General features: G+C 47.4%; 1 protein-coding gene across 2 annotated transcripts in view; it reads right to left on the bottom strand.

Moving 5' to 3' along the window:
- Positions 1–17296, bottom strand: part of FUT11 (fucosyltransferase 11) — a 30155-nt gene extending 12859 nt beyond the window's left edge. The window contains exons 1-3 of one of the 2 annotated variants that reach the window (XM_054035263.1): positions 16562–17296; positions 13689–14314; positions 2445–2611 (exon numbers count right to left, since the gene is read on the bottom strand). In XM_054035263.1, the coding sequence (XP_053891238.1) occupies positions 2464–2611; positions 13689–14314; positions 16562–17296 (1509 nt within the window). In that variant the 3' untranslated portion in view covers positions 2445–2463. Of the gene's footprint in view, positions 1–1672; positions 2612–13688; positions 14315–16561 lie in introns of those variants that run through there. The other variant, XM_054035262.1, reaches the window with a different exon arrangement.
- Between the last annotated feature and the right edge of the window lie 2146 nt (positions 17297–19442).

Genomic DNA, 19442 nt, shown 5'->3' with positions numbered 1-19442 from the left:
CCAAGATTTGTTGGGAAAATAACACAGCGGGGCACAGACTATCCAACAAATTCTTGGACTGCATTGGAAACAACTTTTTATTTCAGAAGGTTGAAAAAGCTACTAGGGGGGAAGCTGTTCTAGATTTGATTTTAACAAATAGGTAGGAACTCGTTGAGAATGTGAAAGTAGAAGGCAGCCTGGGTGAAAGTGATCATGAAATCATAGAGTTTGCAATTCTAAGGAAGGGTAGAAGGGAGAACAGCAAAATAGAGACAATGGATTTCAGGAAGGCAGATTTTGGGAAGCTCAGAGAGCTGATAGGTAAGGTCCCATGGGAATCAAGACTGAGGGGAAAAACAACTGAGGAGAGTTGGCAGTTTTTCAAAGGGACACTATTAAGGGCCCAAAAGCAAGCTATTCCGCTGGTTAGGAAAGATAGAAAATGTGGCAAAAGACCACCTTGGCTTAACCACGAGATCTTGCACGATCTAAAAAATAAAAAGGAGTCATATAAAAAATGGAAACTAGGACAGATATCAAAGGATGAATATAGGCAAACAACACAGGAATGCAGGGGCAAGATTAGAAAGGCAAAGGCACAAAATGAGCTCAAACTAGCTACGGGAATAAAAGGAAACAAGAAGACTTTTTATCAATACATTAGAAGCAAGAGGAAGACCAAAGACAGGGTAGGTCCACTGCTTAGTGAAGAGGGAGAAACAGTAACAGGAAACTTGGAAATGGCAGAGATGCTTAATGACTTCTTTGTTTCGGTCTTCACCGAGAAGTCTGAAGGAATGCCTAACATAGTGAATACTAATGGGAAGGGGGTAGGTTTAGCGGATAAAATAAAAAAAGAACAAGTTAAAAATCACTTAGAAAAGTTAGATGCTTGCAAGTCACCCGGGCCTGATGAAATGCATCCTAGAATACTCAAGGAGCTAATAGAGGAGGTATCTGAGCCTCTAGCTATTATCTTTGGAAAGTCATGGGAGACGGGAGAGATTCCAGAAGACTGGAAAAGGGCAAATATAGTGCCCATCTATAAAAAGGGAAATAAAAACAACCCAGGAAACTACAGACCAGTTAGTTTAACTTCTGTGCCAGGGAAGATAATGGAGCAAGTAATTAAGGAAATCATCTGCAAACACTTGGAAGGTGGTAAGGTGATAGGGAACAGCCAGCATGGATTTGTGAAGAACAAATCATGTCAAACCAATCTGATAGCTTTCTTTGATAGGATAACGAGCCTTGTGGATAAGGGTGAAGCGGTGGATGTGGTATACCTAGACTTTAGTAAGGCATTTGATACGGTCTCGCATGATATTCTTATCGATAAACTAGGCAAATACAATTTAGATGGGGCTACTATAAGGTGGGTGCATAACTGGCTGGATAACCGTACTCAGAGAGTTGTTATTAATGGTTCCCAATCCTGCTGGAAAGGCGTAACGAGTGGGGTACCGCAGGGGTCTGTTTTGGGACCGGCTCTGTTCAATATCTTCATCAACGACTTAGATATTGGCATAGAAAGTACGCTTATTAAGTTTGCGGATGATACCAAACTGGGAGGGATTGCAACTACTTTGGAGGACAGGGTCATAATTCAAAATGATCTGGACAAATTGGAGAAATGGTCTGAGTTAAACAGGATGAAGTTTAACAAAGACAAATGCAAAGTGCTCCACTTAGGAAGGAAAAATCAATTTCACACATACAGAATGGGAAAAGACTGTCTAGGAAGGAGTACGGCAGAAAGGGATCTAGGGGTTATAGTGGACCACAAGCTAAATATGAGTCAACAGTGTGATGCTGTTGCAAAAAAAGCAAACATGATTCTGGGATGTATTAACAGGTGTGTTGTGAGCAAGACACGAGAAGTCATTCTTCCGCTCTACTCTGCTCTGGTTAGGCCTCAGCTGGAGTATTGTGTCCAGTTCTGGGCGCCGCATTTTAAAAAAGATGTGGAGAAATTGGAAAGGGTCCAAAGAAGAGCAACAAGAATGATTAAAGGTCTTGAGAACATGACCTATGAAGGAAGGCTGAAAGAATTGGGTTTGTTTAATTTGGAAAAGAGAAGACTGAGAGGGGACATGATAGCAGTTTTCAGGTATCTAAAAGGGTGTCATAAGGAGGAGGGAGAGAACTTGTTCACCTTAGCCTCTAAGGATAGAGCCAGAAACAATGGGTTTAAACTGCAGCAAGGGAGGTCTAGGTTGGACATTAGGAAAAAGTTCCTAACTGTCAGGGTGGTTAAACACTGGAACAAATTGCCTAGGGAGGTTGTGGAATCTCCATCTCTGGAGATATTTAAGAGTAGGTTAGATAAATGTCTATCACGGATGGTCTAGACAGTATTTGGTCCTGCCATGCGGGCAGGGGACTGGACTCGATGACCTCTCGAGGTCCCTTCCAGTCCTATAATCTATGAATAAATCCCAGCCTTCCATGTAACACTGTACCAGGTGCTCATGACGATGGTCATTGCTGTCTGGTCCTCTTCAGGAAGATCTCATGCATATAATCCCAAAATCTTCCCTGATGAGACTCGTTGTGGTGAATCATGGTGGTGAGAGCCTCACCCTGGTCAAGACTCTGCCAATAATCCTGTAGCCACATCTCCTTCCAGCTGAAACATAGAAGAGGGAAAGCACAACAAGCCATTAGAAAGTGAGGGGGTCTGAAGCGGAACCAAAATTAAGACTGAATTCCTCTCTCACCTAAGAGGGGACTATGAAGGACAGAGGTTGGGGAAGCTCATTATTAAATATTGGCATTACTGAGTCACCATGCTCTCTCTCAATCAGGAATTCTCAAACTTTTTCTATTGGTGACCCCTTTCACACAGCAAGCTTCCGAGTGCAACCCCCCCCCTTATAAATTAAAAACACAAACTATTTTTAAGTGCTAAATGTACCACACATTTTTATTTAAATTATTGTTATAAGCAGAAAAGTTATTTTTTTAACTAGTTACTGTTTAATACTGGGGTCAGGGCACAAAGAAACTTTGTCAAAGCAGACTTAGTGCCCCATTGCCACCCTTACTTCTGTGCTGCTGCTGGCAGCAGGCATTGCCTTCAGAGCTGGGTGGCTGGAGAGTGGCAGCTGCTGGCCGGGCACCCAGCTCTGAAGGCAGCACAGCCACCAGCAGCAGTGCAGAACTGCAGAAGTAAGGGTGGCAATGCCACACTATGCCACCTGTACTTCTGTGTCACGTTTGATCTTTGCACTTGGAGACATGGCTATGGGGGGCAGGGACTAAAGCAAATTTTAGGGTGGCTATAGCCCCTGCAAGCCACCCCTCCTAGCACCACGCCTGCCTGTATGTGTGTCTGTTAAATTATAAATTACCCTTTTTTTTTTTTTCCCCATCTCAGTGTTCTGATTGGTCTGCAGTTTAATGCAGCTCTTCAGCTGCTGAACAATCAAGCCCTCTAATGTTGTCTCAAGACAACAAATCTGTGCACATGATACTACAATCCCCAGAGTCCCAATTCCTTAAAGTATAAAAATATACTTTGTTTAGGAACAACAATCACTGCATTATATGTTTACAATACTTCTGAAGTAAATACAGTACATTGTAACAGAAAGGTGTGTGTAATTTTCTAAAATGCTAGATTTAAATTATATATTGTGTAGCAGTTGCTCTGTTTCATGCAGGTGTTTGAGACCCCCATGTAATAACCGCATGACCCCGTTTGAGAACCCCAGCTCTAAATGTATTCAAAGAAACCTGAAGGGAATTTACATAGCAGAAACTACGACACCTTAGTACTGGCTTTGGAACTTGCTTAGATTTTGTGTTTGTGAATTTAGTGCTAGGGTAAGATAGAACATCAACAGCTTTAAAGAATGAAGTCCTCTAATAAAATAAACCCTTGCACAGAATCCTAACCTGGAACAACCACCTCTAGGAGCGTCAAAGTAGCTCTCCATGGCCCATATAGTGATAACTGGAGATGGGGTGAGACCACAACTCATATCATAGTAAACACTAAACAGCTATCAGATGGGAACAGCTTTTGGTCATAAGAAGCCTAGGCTGTATTTGAATCAGTAATCAAGAGAGGAAAGGCTTTGGATCCCATCAATCCCTTGAGCCTTACAGTTACTCAGCTTTTTTTTTTTTTTTTGGGTGGGTGGGAGATATACTAAGGTTCTCAAACTTTGTCATAGCATGGACTACATCTTAACAGAAAGTGTGTGTATGGCAGCTCCCTTCCCATTCATGGTCATATGGAGCACCTCCTCTCCCATTCATATTGTGACAGAGTACGCCAAAGCTTCATGTAAGTAATCACGGAGGTTGTTCCATGACTAGCTAAACCTGGCAGGTTCGTGATGATCCCTAACATTCAGCCTCTCATGGAATATGTTCCCTCCTCAGCCAAGCAAGAATATCACAGATTCTGGCCACAAAAACTGAGTGGGATGCCATTTCAAACCTGTCCATATCAGCTACACAGTACTTATTGCTCATCCATGGTGCCAAGCTCATTTGTCCCTCCCTCCCCCCCCCCCCCGCTGCCAAGATGATGAGTACAGCACTTTTGGCACCAATTCTACTCATCACAGGATGAATAAATCTTCAAGCCTGTGTTGTCCAGAAGCAATCCTCACATATATAGTACAAGAGTCCCAAAGGAATTGTGCAGTTTGGTCAGAGAAATATTCTTTGTGAACATTGAAATGTGTATGTACATTCTAGACCAATAGAATTAGTTTTCCCATTATCAGTAATGCCACTTGAAGTGGAAGGTTTCTTCAGAGTATATCTGTAGGGATCCCAGAACTTACCTTTCAGAACTGATCAATAAGCACAGGATTGGGGGCAGAGAAGCTTGCTCTTGCAGTCAAACTGCCTCAAATCTCATTAGGAGAAAGCAGCATTCAGATGTGCTGTGAGCCCTCTTCCATCAGTCCAGAATAGATGTCTTTTGTGGAACTGAACGTGTGTGTGGAAATAGAGAACAATCATTTGAAATATTTCCCCCAAGCCCTGAGAAGTGGTGGAGGGATAATGGAAAAGGAAGCATTCTGGGCCTGAATTTTGGGGAAATGAGGTTGTAAGTTAATCAGGTATCAGAGTTAATGTTTCATCCTCTTTCAAAAATGACCCATGGATCATTTTGGTTTATGATTAGGATTAAAATATATAAATTTAGATACTTTTCATGGGTAACATCATTTTATCAGCAAACTGCTAGTAACAGTTTTTCAAGTTCCAAACTGAAGCTGAGACTCGATGAATATCTCATGGGCTTCCTATAGGAATTACAGCCTTGATAAGGACAACCTGGCATTTTTCTTTTTACATCACCATTAACGGTTTTTGAGTGGGGAACATAATAAATTTCATTCTGACCTTCAACTCTCTCCTTTCGGAATACTAAAAAGCTTGTGACCCGAAATGAAGGAACTAGCACTGAACTGTACATATACATGAGCTGGAGGATGGTGTGGACTGCATTCTCAGCAAGTTTGCAGATAACACTAAACTGGGAGGAGTGGTAGATATGCTGGAGGGTAGGGACAGGATACAGAGGGACCTAGACAAATTACAGCATTGGGCCAAAAGAAACCTGATGAGGTTCAACAAGGACAAGTGCAGAGTCGTGCACTTAGGATGGAAGAATCCCATGCACTGCTACAGACTAGGGACCAAATTGCTAGGCAGCAGTTCTGCAGAAAAGGACCTAGGGGTTACAGTGGATGAGAAGCTGGATATGAGTCAACAGTGTGCCCTTGGTGCCAAGAAGGCCAACGGTATTTTGGGCTGTATAAGTAGGGGCACTGCCAGCAGATCGAGGGACATGATCATTCCCCTCTATTTGACATTGGTGGGGCCTCATCTGGAGTACCGTGTCCAGTTTTGGGCTCCACACTACAAGGATGTGGGAAAATTGGAAAGAATCCAGCGGAGGGCAACAAAAATGATTAGGGGGCTGGAGCACATGACTTATGAGGAGAGGCTGAGGGAACTGGGATTGTTTAGTCTGCAGAAGAGAAGAATGAGGCAGGATTTGATAGCTGCTTTCAACTACCTGAAAGGGGGTTCCAAAGAGGATGGATCTAGACTGTTCTCAGTGGTAGCAGATGCCAGAACAAGGAGTAATGGTCTCAAGTTGCAGTGGGGGAGGTTTAGGTTGGATATTAGGAAAAACTTTTTCACTAGGAAGGTGGTGAAGCACTGGAATGGATTACCTAGGGAGGTGGTGGAATCTCCTTCCTTGGAGGTTTTTAAGGTCAGGCTTGACAAAGCCCTGTCTGGGATGATTTAGTTGGGGATTGGTCCTGCTTTGAGCAGGGGGTTGGACTAGATAACCTCCTGAGATCCCTTCCAACCCTGATATTCTATGATTCTATATGTAATGAACACAGCAGCTGGCACATAAGTAAATCCATTTGTTCATGACTGAATACCAGTGATATCATAGAAGAAACAGCACATAATAAATTAAATTACTTCTCTTTACATAAGAGCATTTCAGAACATAAGATACTAGATCATTCTTATGGAGCCCCAGCATGTATCAAGCCCTAAATAAATTCTTCATATAAAAGTACCCCCTATTCTCTCCCCAGAGGCAGCTACACTGCACCAGCAGCAACCTCTTTAGTCTAAAGGGGGTTTCAGAAAGATTAAAAGTGATCAGCCTCTGGAAGAGGGAGCATCACCACCCAAACTGGTGTTTAACCACATTTTCATGCTGGCGACTCCTTCTTCAAAGCCAAACATTTTCAGTCACCTTACATTAAAAATGTTTGTTATAGTAAATATATCAACAACAAGCCTCTCTCCCTTGTGTGTGCGCAGGCACGCACGCTTGGAGCAGCTCACAGACAATACTCCGTGCCCCCCGCCTGCATCCACAGATTCCAGGTCAGGAGGGAGCCCTGTGAGCACCTAACCTAGCCGGGCCCCAGGCTGGGTGACACAGGCCAAAGAAACGGCCCACAAAAATTCCTGGGGCAGAAGCCCGGTCTCCAGCCTGCCAGGGCCTGTTCCGGGGGAGCGAGGTTTGCGCTGCTTTGGATTGTAAGCCACTGCTCAGTGCCTCCCCCCCCCCCCCCCGGGGGTGGGCAGCCGGACACCTGGGTCCCGCCGGCCCCGCACTCACCTCCCAGGCGCAGACGGCCAGCACCAGGGGGCGGGTGGGGCTTTGAGCAGGGGGTTGGGCTAGTTGACCTCCTGAGGTCCCTTCCAACCCTGATATTCTATGATTCTATGATTAAAACAAATTAAAACCTAACACACCAGAAACTGAAACCAGAACAGCATTTAAGTCAAAGAAACCTTTGACCACCGGTAAACACCTTTATAACAAGAACAATTCTACTAGGCTAAATTATGTTATATCTATACTTGTGTGGGTTTGAAATTGTTCTGGTCTGTGCTTTTCCCGTCCTGAATTAAATTCTAGTGTGTGCATATAATGAGACTAGTGTACGTCTCCATCATCCCACTAGTATATTTCACTTCCACCTGGAGTATCTTATACTACCAAACATTTGTAACCTTTGGCTCCTATCCTCTGCAATCTAAGCATTTTCCCCATGACAGACATAACATTCAAAGACATTCAGGTAAGTAGGAAGGTGTTGTCACTCACCCTCCTAAACATGTAAGTTTTACAGTAATTTTGTCAAAAGCCCGATTCTGGAATATAAATCCATATCATTAGAACAGATGTGGCCCATCCCCTCACACAAGAATTATGGGCAACAACTCTCCATTATATGCTCTTGAAAGTACTATACTACACAGCTCAAGAGTAATTTCAGGTTCTGGTTCCTAGTAAACAGGACCCCTCATCACAAGCAGATAGGTCACTAAGTCACAGTCAGAGTGGCCAAGGATTCAACTGTCTACAGAAACTGAACCATCCTCTCATACCTAGAAATAGTTTCTCTACGGGGTATGGCTACACTGCAATGCAAGCTCACACTGCAAACTTGGACTCAAGCCTATCGGGCCCCTTCCATCTATGCACAAATCACGCTAACTCAAGGCTCGGACCCCGAGTCGCAGGAGTCCATGGGGAGGGTCTGAACCTGAGTAAAATCAGGACCCCGGGTTCAAGCCCTATTGCTTTGCATTGTAGATGCAGAACCACTGGACTCATGCTCTAGGAGTCCATCAAAAGTATTCCACAATCCCATGTGGCCTCCTTGTCTTCTGGACAGTCAAGTTTTCCCACACTGCACCACGAACAAAGGGTTAGAGCAGTTACATTGCTAGGATGCTAGGAAGTCTGGGATACGGGCGGTTGGACTTAGACCCACATAATGCAATGTAGGCACTGGAGCCCCAGGTTGGGACCCAGGGTTTAACAATTCCTATTCTATGAAAGGTCTTGAGGCAATAGGGCTGCCAAGCCAGCACCTTTCAACAGCACTAAAGTCACTGTATTCAAGTGTTTAAAAAGATAAATGTATACCAAGTATGATTGTAAATACAAGCCTCACCCTTGTATATAAAGGTTATTGCACATGCAGACACACATTGTATGGTACAGTAATAGGGTAGAATCCCTTTAAATAGTTTGTGAGCACTCTAGTTGCTCTCACTGTTGTTTATGTTCAGAAGTCATCAGATCCTGCCAGGGCAGCAGCATATATATGTAGCTAGGCTTTGCACATTGTATATATAGTTAGTAAACAGCTATGAGGACCCAATTGTGCTTTTGTAGTTCCTACTTATTACATACATAATAAGCAAAAGACAACATACACGTTCTGACAGGCACAATAGGGTATCAGCCAAACTGATTTTGCTGGCTTGTGACACTATAGTCAGATTACGAAGCTTCATAAGACTGTAATTATGAAATTACACAACCATGGAACAAAACTAAAGTTTGGCACAAGACAGTGGCAATTCTGAGTTTCTGTCACTCCACTGATAGCTCTTTACTGTTCTTCTCTATTTTGGTGGCACAGATGGTTAAAGCCCAAATTCTCATCGGGAATCCTGCTGGTCACCTCATGGAAGCTGGACTGTATAGCATACAGATATCTTTCTACAGCAGATGGCCAGGAAGCATAGAAGTATTGTGTTGTGTGATCTCACCATTTTCCTCTGGTCTGATGGCCTAGATACAAGTTATCTGTAAATAATGGGTGAGGGGTTTACTGTTGGTCAGCGAGACACTAAGGGAATATCTACACTACAAAATTAGGTCGATTTTATAGAAGTCGATTTTATACAGTCAATTGCGTACGTCCACACTAAGCGCATTAAGTTGGCAGAGTGCGTCCTCACTAACGCGGCTAGCATCGACTTACAGAGCGGTGCACTGTGGGTAGCTATCCCACAGTTCCTGCAGTCTCCGCTGCCCATTGGAATACTGGGTTAAGCTCCCAATTCCTGATGGGGCAAAAAATTTGTTGCAGATGGTTTTGGGTACATGTCGTCAGGCCCCCTCCCTCCCTCCTTCTGTTAAAGCAATGGCAGACAATCGTTTTGTGCCCTTTTTCCGGGGTCCCGTCCGCCAGACCTGCTCAGCCTGCTGCCTGCCTGGATGATCGGAACCCCAGGCAGGCAGTGGGCTGAGCGGGGCCGACAGACGGAGTCCCAGACTGGCAGCGGGTTGAGCGGCTCAGCCGTCCGCCGGCTCCTGCCAGCTGGAGTCCTGCTCAGCCCCGCTCAGCTGGCAGACCTCGGTGAGGTAGATCAGGGGTGCCTGGACAGACATGGCTGTCCTCCTCTTAGAGCACCGAATGGGAGTGACTCCAGGTCATTCTCTTCTTTAAGTTTCGTCTCATGGAGATTCAGTCCTGCCTGGAATATCATGCAAGCTGGAGGCTTCTGCCTCAGGCTGCTCTCCCAGCCGGCCTTACCGCACGGTCGCACCTACCCCAGCCTGCCCCTTGCTCCCATGGGTCATAAAGCCTGGACAGTAGTAAGGAGCAGTTCAATTTGTGGAATGACAAATCCAGAATGAAGGATTGCACTCTATGGACCACGTTAAAATTATTTCAGAGTCCTAGATAGCATTTAGTCCCTATAAAAGGCTTCATGAAAATTTCCCCCTGTCCCTAACAAAAATGTTAATTTATCAGAGCAGCTGAAAGGGTAAGGAACCCGGGACTATAACTTAGAGAGAGCTTCCATATTATTTAACTCATAATTGATATAATTCAAAGTAAAATTTCACAGTGCAGTCTGTTCTAAGACTTAAAATGCAGGATGGGAGTCAGAAAAAGAACAGTGACCTGTTTCCACCCGGTTTTGAACCGGGGACGTTTCGCATGTCAGGTGAACATGATAACCACTACACTATGGGGCTTCTCTTTTTTTGCCACAGACTTTGCTGAATGCACAGGAATGTTTTCTCTAGCTACAGAAGCTACCTAATGCAATGTCTACATCTATGGCCTTCCTGTTCACAAAGCAGTCATGCCCCCGCCCAAGGCTGACACAGCGCGGAGTGCATGTGACACAGCAACCTGGCTCGGGCAGGATCGCTAGCGAGGCATGATACTTTTGATGTTAAGCAAACACAGCAATTCTTTCCTGGGCTCTGCCACTGAATGCCTCCATGCATTACGCTGTGCTCTATCAGTGCGGGAGGACTGCATGAGCTCGTAAAATATGTCATTGCAAGTGCGGGTTTTTTTGCCTTCTAATCTTCGATAACCTCAGGGATGGAGATGATAGGGGGAGCATAGAAACATTCTGGGGGTACTGCAAGCTGAGTTCACCATGCTGGCCAAACACAAAATGAAATTCAAAAGTTCCTGGGGCTTTTCCTGTGTACCTGGCTAGTGCATCTGAGTTCAAAGTGCTGTCCAGAGCAGTCACAATGGAGCACTCTGGGATAGCGCCTGGAGGCCAATACCATCGAATTGCGTCCACAACTACCCCAAATTCGACCCGGCGGGTTGATTTCATTGCTAATCCCCTTGTCGGGGATGAGTACAGAAATCGATTTTAAGAGCCCTTTAAGTCGACAAAAATGGCTTAGTTGTGTGGATGGGTGCAGGGTTAAAATCGATCTAACGCTGCTAAATTCGACCTAAACTCGTAGTGTAGACCAGGACTAAGAGACCTCTGTGTAAGAGACCTACAACTTGGAATATGGAGCTACTGTATACACATCCACGCAGATTGATGATCCCCTGACAGAACCATACATTACCCTAACTTGCATCCAGAAAATCTCTCCATGTCTATTCAATAGCAACTGTTACTTGCCTAAACTAAATCTCTTCTGCCACCTGCTGCTCAAGATGTCACCCTAACAAACAAATACAAGAAAAGAAAAAAGACCACCACCAAGGAAAGTAGTGAGTACTCATTCTATTAACAGTCATCTTGTATAGCTTCTCTTGACAGCTGTTTATAATGGGGGAGTGAATCTTTCTACTAAGAAAACACATTCCAAAAGCCTCTCAAAACAAGCAACAGAAGATAAAATCGTTTCAAAGCTTTTTGGAGCTCCTTTACTCAGGAGTTTGCTTTTGCAATTGGTCCATACATGGATCACTCGTGGTATTCTGAAAACAATAATGAAAAGGATATTAAATTTAAAATGAGATTTTTGTGTGCAATGAGTTTCATAAGGAATTATTATGACCTCAAGGTGAAATTTTGGGGGAGGGGAGACAGGACAGGGAGAAAGACATTTGTTAACATTTAATTTGGCCACTTTTAGTAGTATTCAAATGTAGAAAAACAGGTTCTTTTGAACAGTTAAGAAATTTCGAACACTTCTTTTGCACTTGGATAATTTAAATGCTTCTTTTTAAAACTTCAGACTTGCCTAAGACTTTCTCCCCGATGACAACACGTACCTCTGACACGTTAAGAAACTATTTTACAAATAAGGTGATAGAGTTCTTCCTAGGGAGGGAGTCTTCTGATATTTGAATCAATCATTCTGTTTTGTTACATTAATAGTTTATACAGTGGAAATGGCAATAGGATATGGACATTTTCAGCAGCAGGTCGTGGTTCAAGAACAGCCACTGCCGACATTGGCTGGAAGATTTTACTATATGATGGCTGGCAGCTCATGTCACACGGATTGGGTAGACTCAAACCATTTCCTAAGGGGCAGGCATCTACAACACAAATCCCATCATGACAAGTGCCTAACTGACCTCTTTATTAGCCATCTTAGAGACACAAAGGACTAAATGGACAGTGAAAATTTAAATGTTTCTCAAGACTAGAAGTGGTTGCTTCAGAACAGATCTGATGTACATTGCTGGTAAAGTGGAGGGAAGCTTACACTGCCTCTGCCCAGGCTGAATCTGGCCTCTGGACAGAAGACTCCAGCCTTTAGGACTGTCAGTCCAGTATCTTTCACCAGCATTGTGCAAAAGCAGGGACAGGGCCCACTCATCCTGTTCTGAGAGTCAATCCCTTCTGAACAATTGAGACTAAGAACTGAGGTTCTACACAGACATTAAAGATCTTACTGTACTTTATATAAGAGTAGGAATTTGTCCCAGTGTCAAACACAATTTAGGGTGGGATTTTTCAAAGTGCTCAGGGTTGGCACAACTGCTCCAACTGAAGTAAGAGGGAATTTTATTATTGTCTTCAATGGGAACAGAGTTAGGCCAACACAGAGTACATTTGGAAATCACACCCTTAATGCAATAATAATCTTTTGTACTAAGTTACATAACATATGTCATCCAAGGACCTCAAAGTGCTTGGGAAAAGTGGGTACTGTTATCATTTTACAGATAGCTTGACATGCAGAAAGGTTAAATGACTTACTGAAGTCACAGTACATTTCAGTGGCAGAGTCAGGAACAGAATCCAGTTCTCCCAATCTTTTGCTTTAACCCAGGGGCGGGCAAACTATTTGGCCTGGGGGCTGCATCAGGTTTTGTAAATTATATGGAGGGCCGGTTAGGGGAGGGGGTCATGGCCCGGCTCCCACCTCCTGTCTGCCTCCCCCCCCCACAACTCCTGCCCCATCTGGCCCCCCCGGGACCCCTGCCCCATCCAACCACCCCTTCTCCCTGTCCCCTGACTGCCCCCTGCCGCCCATCCAACCCCCCCTGCCCTTGCTGACTCCTGGGACCCCTGCTTCCATTCAAACCCCTGTTCCCCCCCCAACCCCTATCAACACCCCCGCCCCCTGGCCACCACCCCAAACTACCCTGCCCTCTACCCAACACCCCCTGCTCCCTTACCGCGCTGCCAGGAGCACCGGTGGCTGGCGGCGCTACAGCCACGCCGCCCGGCTGGAGCCAGGCCATGTCGCCGTCGCCACCACGCTCAGAGCACTGGGTCAGGCCGGGCTCTGTAGCTGCGCTGCCCTAGGAGCTCACAGCCCCGCCGCCCAGAGCATTGTGCTGGCGGCGGAGAGAGCTGAGGCTGCAGGGAAGGAGGGACAGCAGGGGAGGGGCCGGGGGTGAGCCTCCCGGGCCCGGAGCTTGGGGGCCAAGCAGGACGGTCCAGCGGGCCAGATGTGGCCCGTGGGCTGTAGTTTGCCCACCCCTGCTTTAACCACGAACCAATGCTCTCTACAAATTCCCCCCCCCTTTTAAACACATGGCTGTACACAGCAAACATGACTCTTGCTTCCACTTAAGGGATGTCATACATTTCAGCGCTGCTCTACATATGTAGTTTGAGAAGCATTTTGGAATCCTTCAGGATGAAAAGTATTAGACAAACCTGTATTAACTGGGCTTTTATAAAATGATTTTGTAAAAACAACATTCATACAATACCTGTCTCCTGCAGAGAGATCCTCAATGTTTCCAAAGCCAGGGGCTGGCATGGGACACCCCATGTGTGTGAACTGAGCTATGTGGGGTTCAGGAGCTGGCACTTTCCCACGAGATTTCTTATGATCCCTCTCACCAGCGACTCGGATGTTCTCCCTGTCACAGATGAAACACTCAAAGCCGTTCAGGTAATTGGGCAAAGTCATGTCATTCACTCCCCACTCACGCCTCTCCATGTTCTCCAGCAGAAACTGGTTTGTAATGCCTCCCGGCTTCTTATACTCTAGGTATTTCAAATACTCCTCTCCATTCCTGTCCAGGAAGTAAAGGAACTGTGCAAGCTCTTGGGGGCTTCGGAAATCATCCACGAGGATGATGGAGAGTTCATCAGGCATCCAGTCCCGCACAGATGGGGAGCCTCGGTATACAGGGATGGCGCCCAAATGCATTGGACGCCACAGCTTCTCGGTCATGTAGTCATTGCATATGGCATTCTCCATCGCAAGATGAAACTTGTACCTGGAGATAAAGGTCATGAATTCAGAATCCTCTGTTGTGGCTGTAGAAGTGTCCCTCAGCCTCTCACTGGGAAGCTCTCGGTTATTCAGGCATTTACCATAGGAGTCTACCTAAAATAGTAATAATCATCTTTACAAAAAGATTTCTCTGTTTTAAACTTATTTTCAGTGGAGAGTTCCCTTCTCCCTTATTTTCAGTGGAGAGATTCCTTCTGACCAGTTCCTAAGAATCTGAACTTGGCCTCTCACTCCAACATCTTCCTTCTCAACAAGTGGAGTCAGCCAAAAAATTCTAACACATCTAATATTCACTGGAGAATATTTACATTTCAACCCTTCTTCCTCTTCCAAGCACTCAATTCCTTTCCCAACAGGTTAAGAGGAATTCCCCAAGTCAATTGCAGCTCCTTGTATCCAGCAGCAGAACTGTGCCCTAGATGTTAACCATAGCTGACAGACACAAGATGCAGCACCTCATTCCCTCCCTCACCAACTCCTGTTCTGCATTGCCCACTACATAAATATAGCAACAGGTTTCAGAGGGATAGCCGAGTTACTCTGTATCAGCAAAAGCAACGAGGAGTCCTTTGTGGCACCTTAGAGACTAACACATTTATTTGGGCATAAGCTTTCGTGGGCTTCATCAGATGCATGGTGAGGAAAATACAGCAGGCAGGTACAAATACACAGCACATGAAAAGTATCAACATTTTTGTAGTGACCCAGTCACCCTCAGTCTTTATTCAGGCCTAATTTGATGGTGTCAAGTTTGCAAATTAATTCCAGTTCTGCAGTTTCTCGTTGAAGTCTGTTTTTGAAGATTTTTTGTTGAAGAATTGCCACTTTTAAGCCTGTTATTGAGTGTCCAGGGAGACTGAAGTGCTCTCCTACTGGTTTTTGAATGTCACAGTTCTTGATGTCTGATTTGTGTCAATTTATTTGTTTGCCTAGAGACTGTCTGGTTTGTCCAATGTACATGGCAGAGGGGCATTGCTGGCACATGATGTCATATCACATTGGTAGATGTGCTGGGTCATTACAAAAAATAAATTTTCCCTCTGTTGATACTCACATCTTCTTGTCAACTGTTGAGAATGGGCCACATCTACCATGATTGAATTGGCCTCATTAGCACTGACCCCCCACTTGGTAAGGCAACTGCCATCTTTTCATGTGCTGTGTATTTATACCTGCCTACTGTATTTTCCACTCCATGCATCTGATGAAGTAGGTTAGAACCCATGAAAGTTCTAAGGTGCCACAAGGACTCCTTGTTGTTTTTGCTGATACAGACTAACACGGCTATCCCTCTGAAACCTGTCGCTATATTTATGTAGTGGGCAATGCAGAACAGGAGTTGGTGAGGCTCATTTTTTTTTTGTAATTTTCTCTTAAAATAATACTGACACAGCACTTCACAAAGGCTATACAGACATCAATTAATCCATATCAATCTGTAACCCACTAACCCCCCTTTTTTACCCTATGACTGCAGGGATGTTAACGGGGCACTCCACCTTGAAAGGTCCCTTAGAATATGTGCTAACTACATATGCTAAATAATCGGTTCCAACTTGTATTTAGCTGTGCCTGTGACACTAGTACCTTTCCCACACTTGAAGAGCTCTGTGTAGCTCGAAAGTGTGTCTATCTCATCAACAGAGGTTGGTCCAAAAGTTAGTCTCTAATCTTCTGGGACTGATACAGTTACAAGAACACTGCATACAGCCTCAAAAACTGAGTTAACAGCAGATCTTTGGTCTACAATACAAGCTGTAACCCTCTCCGAACAGAGTTGTTAGTAATTCTATAACTGAACAAGTGCTGAACATTATTTCTCATTTACAAGTACAGCTAAACTGTGTTCAGCTAACATGATTGCTAGCAAGAGTGTTTATACATTATTTAATCTCCTAAGGGTAGCCCTGATTTTGACAATAAGACAAATAGTTATACCCTCAGGCTAGTCCTCATTCCCATTACAACCCAATTACCTCATCAGTATGAGGCCAGATATAGGATGCTCCAAACCAGGTAGGCTAGACCCGTTTTCATCAGCCTGAGGGTGTAGATTGCTCCCCCTCATGCCAACCAGGTTACTAACTCACCCTTACTCAGTCCCCAAAGACAGTCATAGTTATCAGCCCCTCTTGGGTCTCCAGTGCTTGACTTGTCATGAAAGGGGTGCTGGAGCGCAAGCAATTTTTACACATTAGTAACTTGTGCAGCAAGCTCAGAGGTGCCAGGGCTATGAACGGCCAAGCCTAGAGATATCGGTGCTGAACTCTGGTTAAAATTAAGCATAACGTGTCTCCCCAACTCCTCTCTCTGCCTTCCCCCAGTAGCCCGAGCAGTTACCTGGATGTACTTCATCAGCTCCCGCACGTATCTGTCCCTGTCGGAGGGGACATCGCAGTGGGACTGCACGTACAGCACCGGGGCATAGCCCCGCTTTCGCCACCGCTCCTTTTCCGCCAGCGGCAGGGCGGCCCGGCGCAGGTAATCCAGGCTGGGCAGCCACTGCAGGGTCAGGGGATAGTCCGACTCCCTCCGGAAGGTGGCCGTGTAGTTGAAGAGGCTGATGCCGGGCCGGTGGGAGAGCAGGTAGTTGTTCATGGGGGATTCCTCGTGGAGCAGCGCCCAGGTCTGGTGGGGCAGCCGCGGCAGCGGGGCCTCGTAGGCCCGGAAGTCCGTCCCGTAGAAGATGATAGCCTTAGTGCGCTGGTGCAGCGCCACGCGCCGGCGCCGGGTCACCAGGCAGGAATGGCGCGCGCAGTCGATGCGCTCCGTGTCCCCTGGGAAGTGCGGGAAGAGGCCCGGGCTCCACCACAGCAGGATAGGCAGCTCCCGGTTGCGGCGGGTGTCGCCGTTCCCAGGGCCCCGGTACGAGGCCGCAACAACCGCCCCGAACTCCACCGGGGGCAGGCCGGTGCTGGGCTGGAAAGGGGAGCGGCCGCGGGGCTCGGGCGGCCCCTCTGCGGGCTCCCACTCTCCAGTTGCGAGCGGCCCGGCCACTGCGGCCAGCACCAAGCTCGCTGCAAGGCAACAGCGCGGCCAGCCCACCCAGCCCTGCCCGCCGCCCCGAACGCCCATTGCTGGCAGCTCCGCGCGAGCGCCTGCCAGCCCTGTGTCCAGCCCCGCCCCTTTACAAGTCCCTGGCACTCCAGCCCCTCCCTGTGCTGTGGCTAGAGTTGCCAACTGTCCAATCACACAAAGCCAAACATTCTTGCCCCGGCCCCCCCACTTCTCTAAGGCCCCGCCCCATTCCCCTCTCCCTCCAGCGCTCGTGCTTCCTCCACCTTAACTCATTTTCACCAGGCTCGAGCAAGTGGTTGGGGTACAAGAGGGGATGCAAGCTCAGGGAGGGGGGTTGGGTTGCTGGTCCAAGAGGGGGCTCAGAACTGGGGCAAGGGGTTCCGTGTGTAAGCTGGGGTTCCGTGTGTAAGCTAGGGTTACCATATTTCAACAAGCAAAAAAGAGGACGGGAGGAGCCCCGCCCTAGCCCCGCCCCTGCCCCTCCCACTTCCCGCCCCCCCAGAACCCCCAACCCTCCCCCCGTTCCTTGTCCCCTGACTGCCCCCTCCTGGGACCCCTGCCCCTAACTGCCCCCCAGGACTCTACTCCCTATCTAAGCCTCCCTGCCTCTTGTCCCCTGACTGCCCCAACCCTTATCCACACCCCCACCTCCAGACAGACCCCTGGGACTCCCACGCCCCATCCAACCACTCCCCACCCCCTGACAGCCCCCCCCCAGAACTCCCAACCCATCTAAACCCCTCTGCTCCCTGTCCCCTGACTGCTCCGATCCCTCTCCCCACTCCTGCCCCCTGACAGCTCCCCCCCAAAACTCCCAGCCCCCACCCTCCCCACTCCTTGTCCCCTGACTGCCCCCTCCTGGGACCCCTGTTCCTAACTGCCCTCCAGAACCCCACCCCCTACCTAAGACTCCCTGTTCCTTGTCCCCTAACTGCCCCCTCCTAAGACCCCCCCCAACTGCCCCCCAGGACCCTACCCCCTACCTGTACCCTGACTGCCCAAAACTTTTTCAGGGGGTAGCCCTGTTAGTCTGTATCTACAAAAACAACAAAGAGTCTGGTGGCACCTTAAAGACTAACAGATTTATTTGGGCATAAGCTTTTGTGAGTAAAAACCTCACTTCATGCATCCGAAGAAGTGAGGTTTTTACTCACGAAAGCTTATGCCCAAATAAATCTGTTAGTCTTTAAGGTGCCACCAGACTCTTTGTTGTTTTCAAAACTTTTTCCACTCCCCCCCCCAAAAGCCCCCCCCCGTTTCTTGACTGCCCCCTCCAGAACCTCCCTGGCCCCCTTACCCTGCTGCTCAGAACAGGGTGTTGGGCTCTGTGCGAGCCGGACACATGGCTGTGCTCCCCAGCACAACAAAACCCGGTCCCTGGCCCTGCACAGTGCTGCCGGACCGGGCTGCAGGAGGAGGAGCTGCCGGCCTGCTCAGAATGCAGGGAGGGAGGAGGAAGCTGCTCCGGAGTCCAGCCCGGGACTTTCCTGCAGCCCTCCCAGCCGCTCGCTCTGCTCTGCCGGGGGAGGGGGAAATCCCGGACATTGTTAGTGCTTTACAAATTCCCCCCGGACGCTATTTTTAGCACGAAAAGGAGGACATGTCCGGGTAAATCCGGACGAATGGTAACCCTAGTGTAAGCTCCAGCCAGGTGGCCCTTATTTGGGGCACCTCCTGATTGGTGGCACAGCAGGGCTAAGGCAGGCTCCCATACCTGTCCTGGCCCAGCGCCACTCCCAGAAGTAGCTGGCCCATCTCTGTGGCTCTTAGATGGGGAGGGGCTCCGCCTACTACCACTACCTACAGGCACCACCCCCACAGCTCCCATTGGCCACAGTTCCTGACTACCAGGAGCTGCAGAGCTAGTGCTCAGGGTAGGGGCAGTACACAGAGACTCCCTGCTTCCCCTCCCCCCAGGATGTGCTGACTGCTTCCAGGAGCAGTGGGGGCTCAGGTAGGGAGCCTGACTTAGCCCCGCTGGACTTCTAGCAGCCTAAAATCTCCCACTTGGCTTGTGTGGCCTCTGGGAGATAGAGCCCCATATTGGGAGACTCCCAGCAAAACCAGAAGGGTTGGCAACCTTACCAATGGTGCCTGCTTGGGCGTTAGGGGCAGCCCCACCTTGCCCATCTCTCCCTCCCATCTGTCCATGCTCCGTTCAGCCGGTCAGTTGAGCCATCGCTCCCTGAACAGCCTGCAACTC

The sequence above is a fragment of the Malaclemys terrapin genome, chromosome 7 (genome assembly GCF_027887155.1).
Source record: "Malaclemys terrapin pileata isolate rMalTer1 chromosome 7, rMalTer1.hap1, whole genome shotgun sequence".
NCBI lineage: Eukaryota > Metazoa > Chordata > Testudines > Emydidae > Malaclemys > Malaclemys terrapin.
Note: the sequence above shows the minus strand (reverse complement) of the source record. Positions and strands in the feature narration are given on the sequence as shown.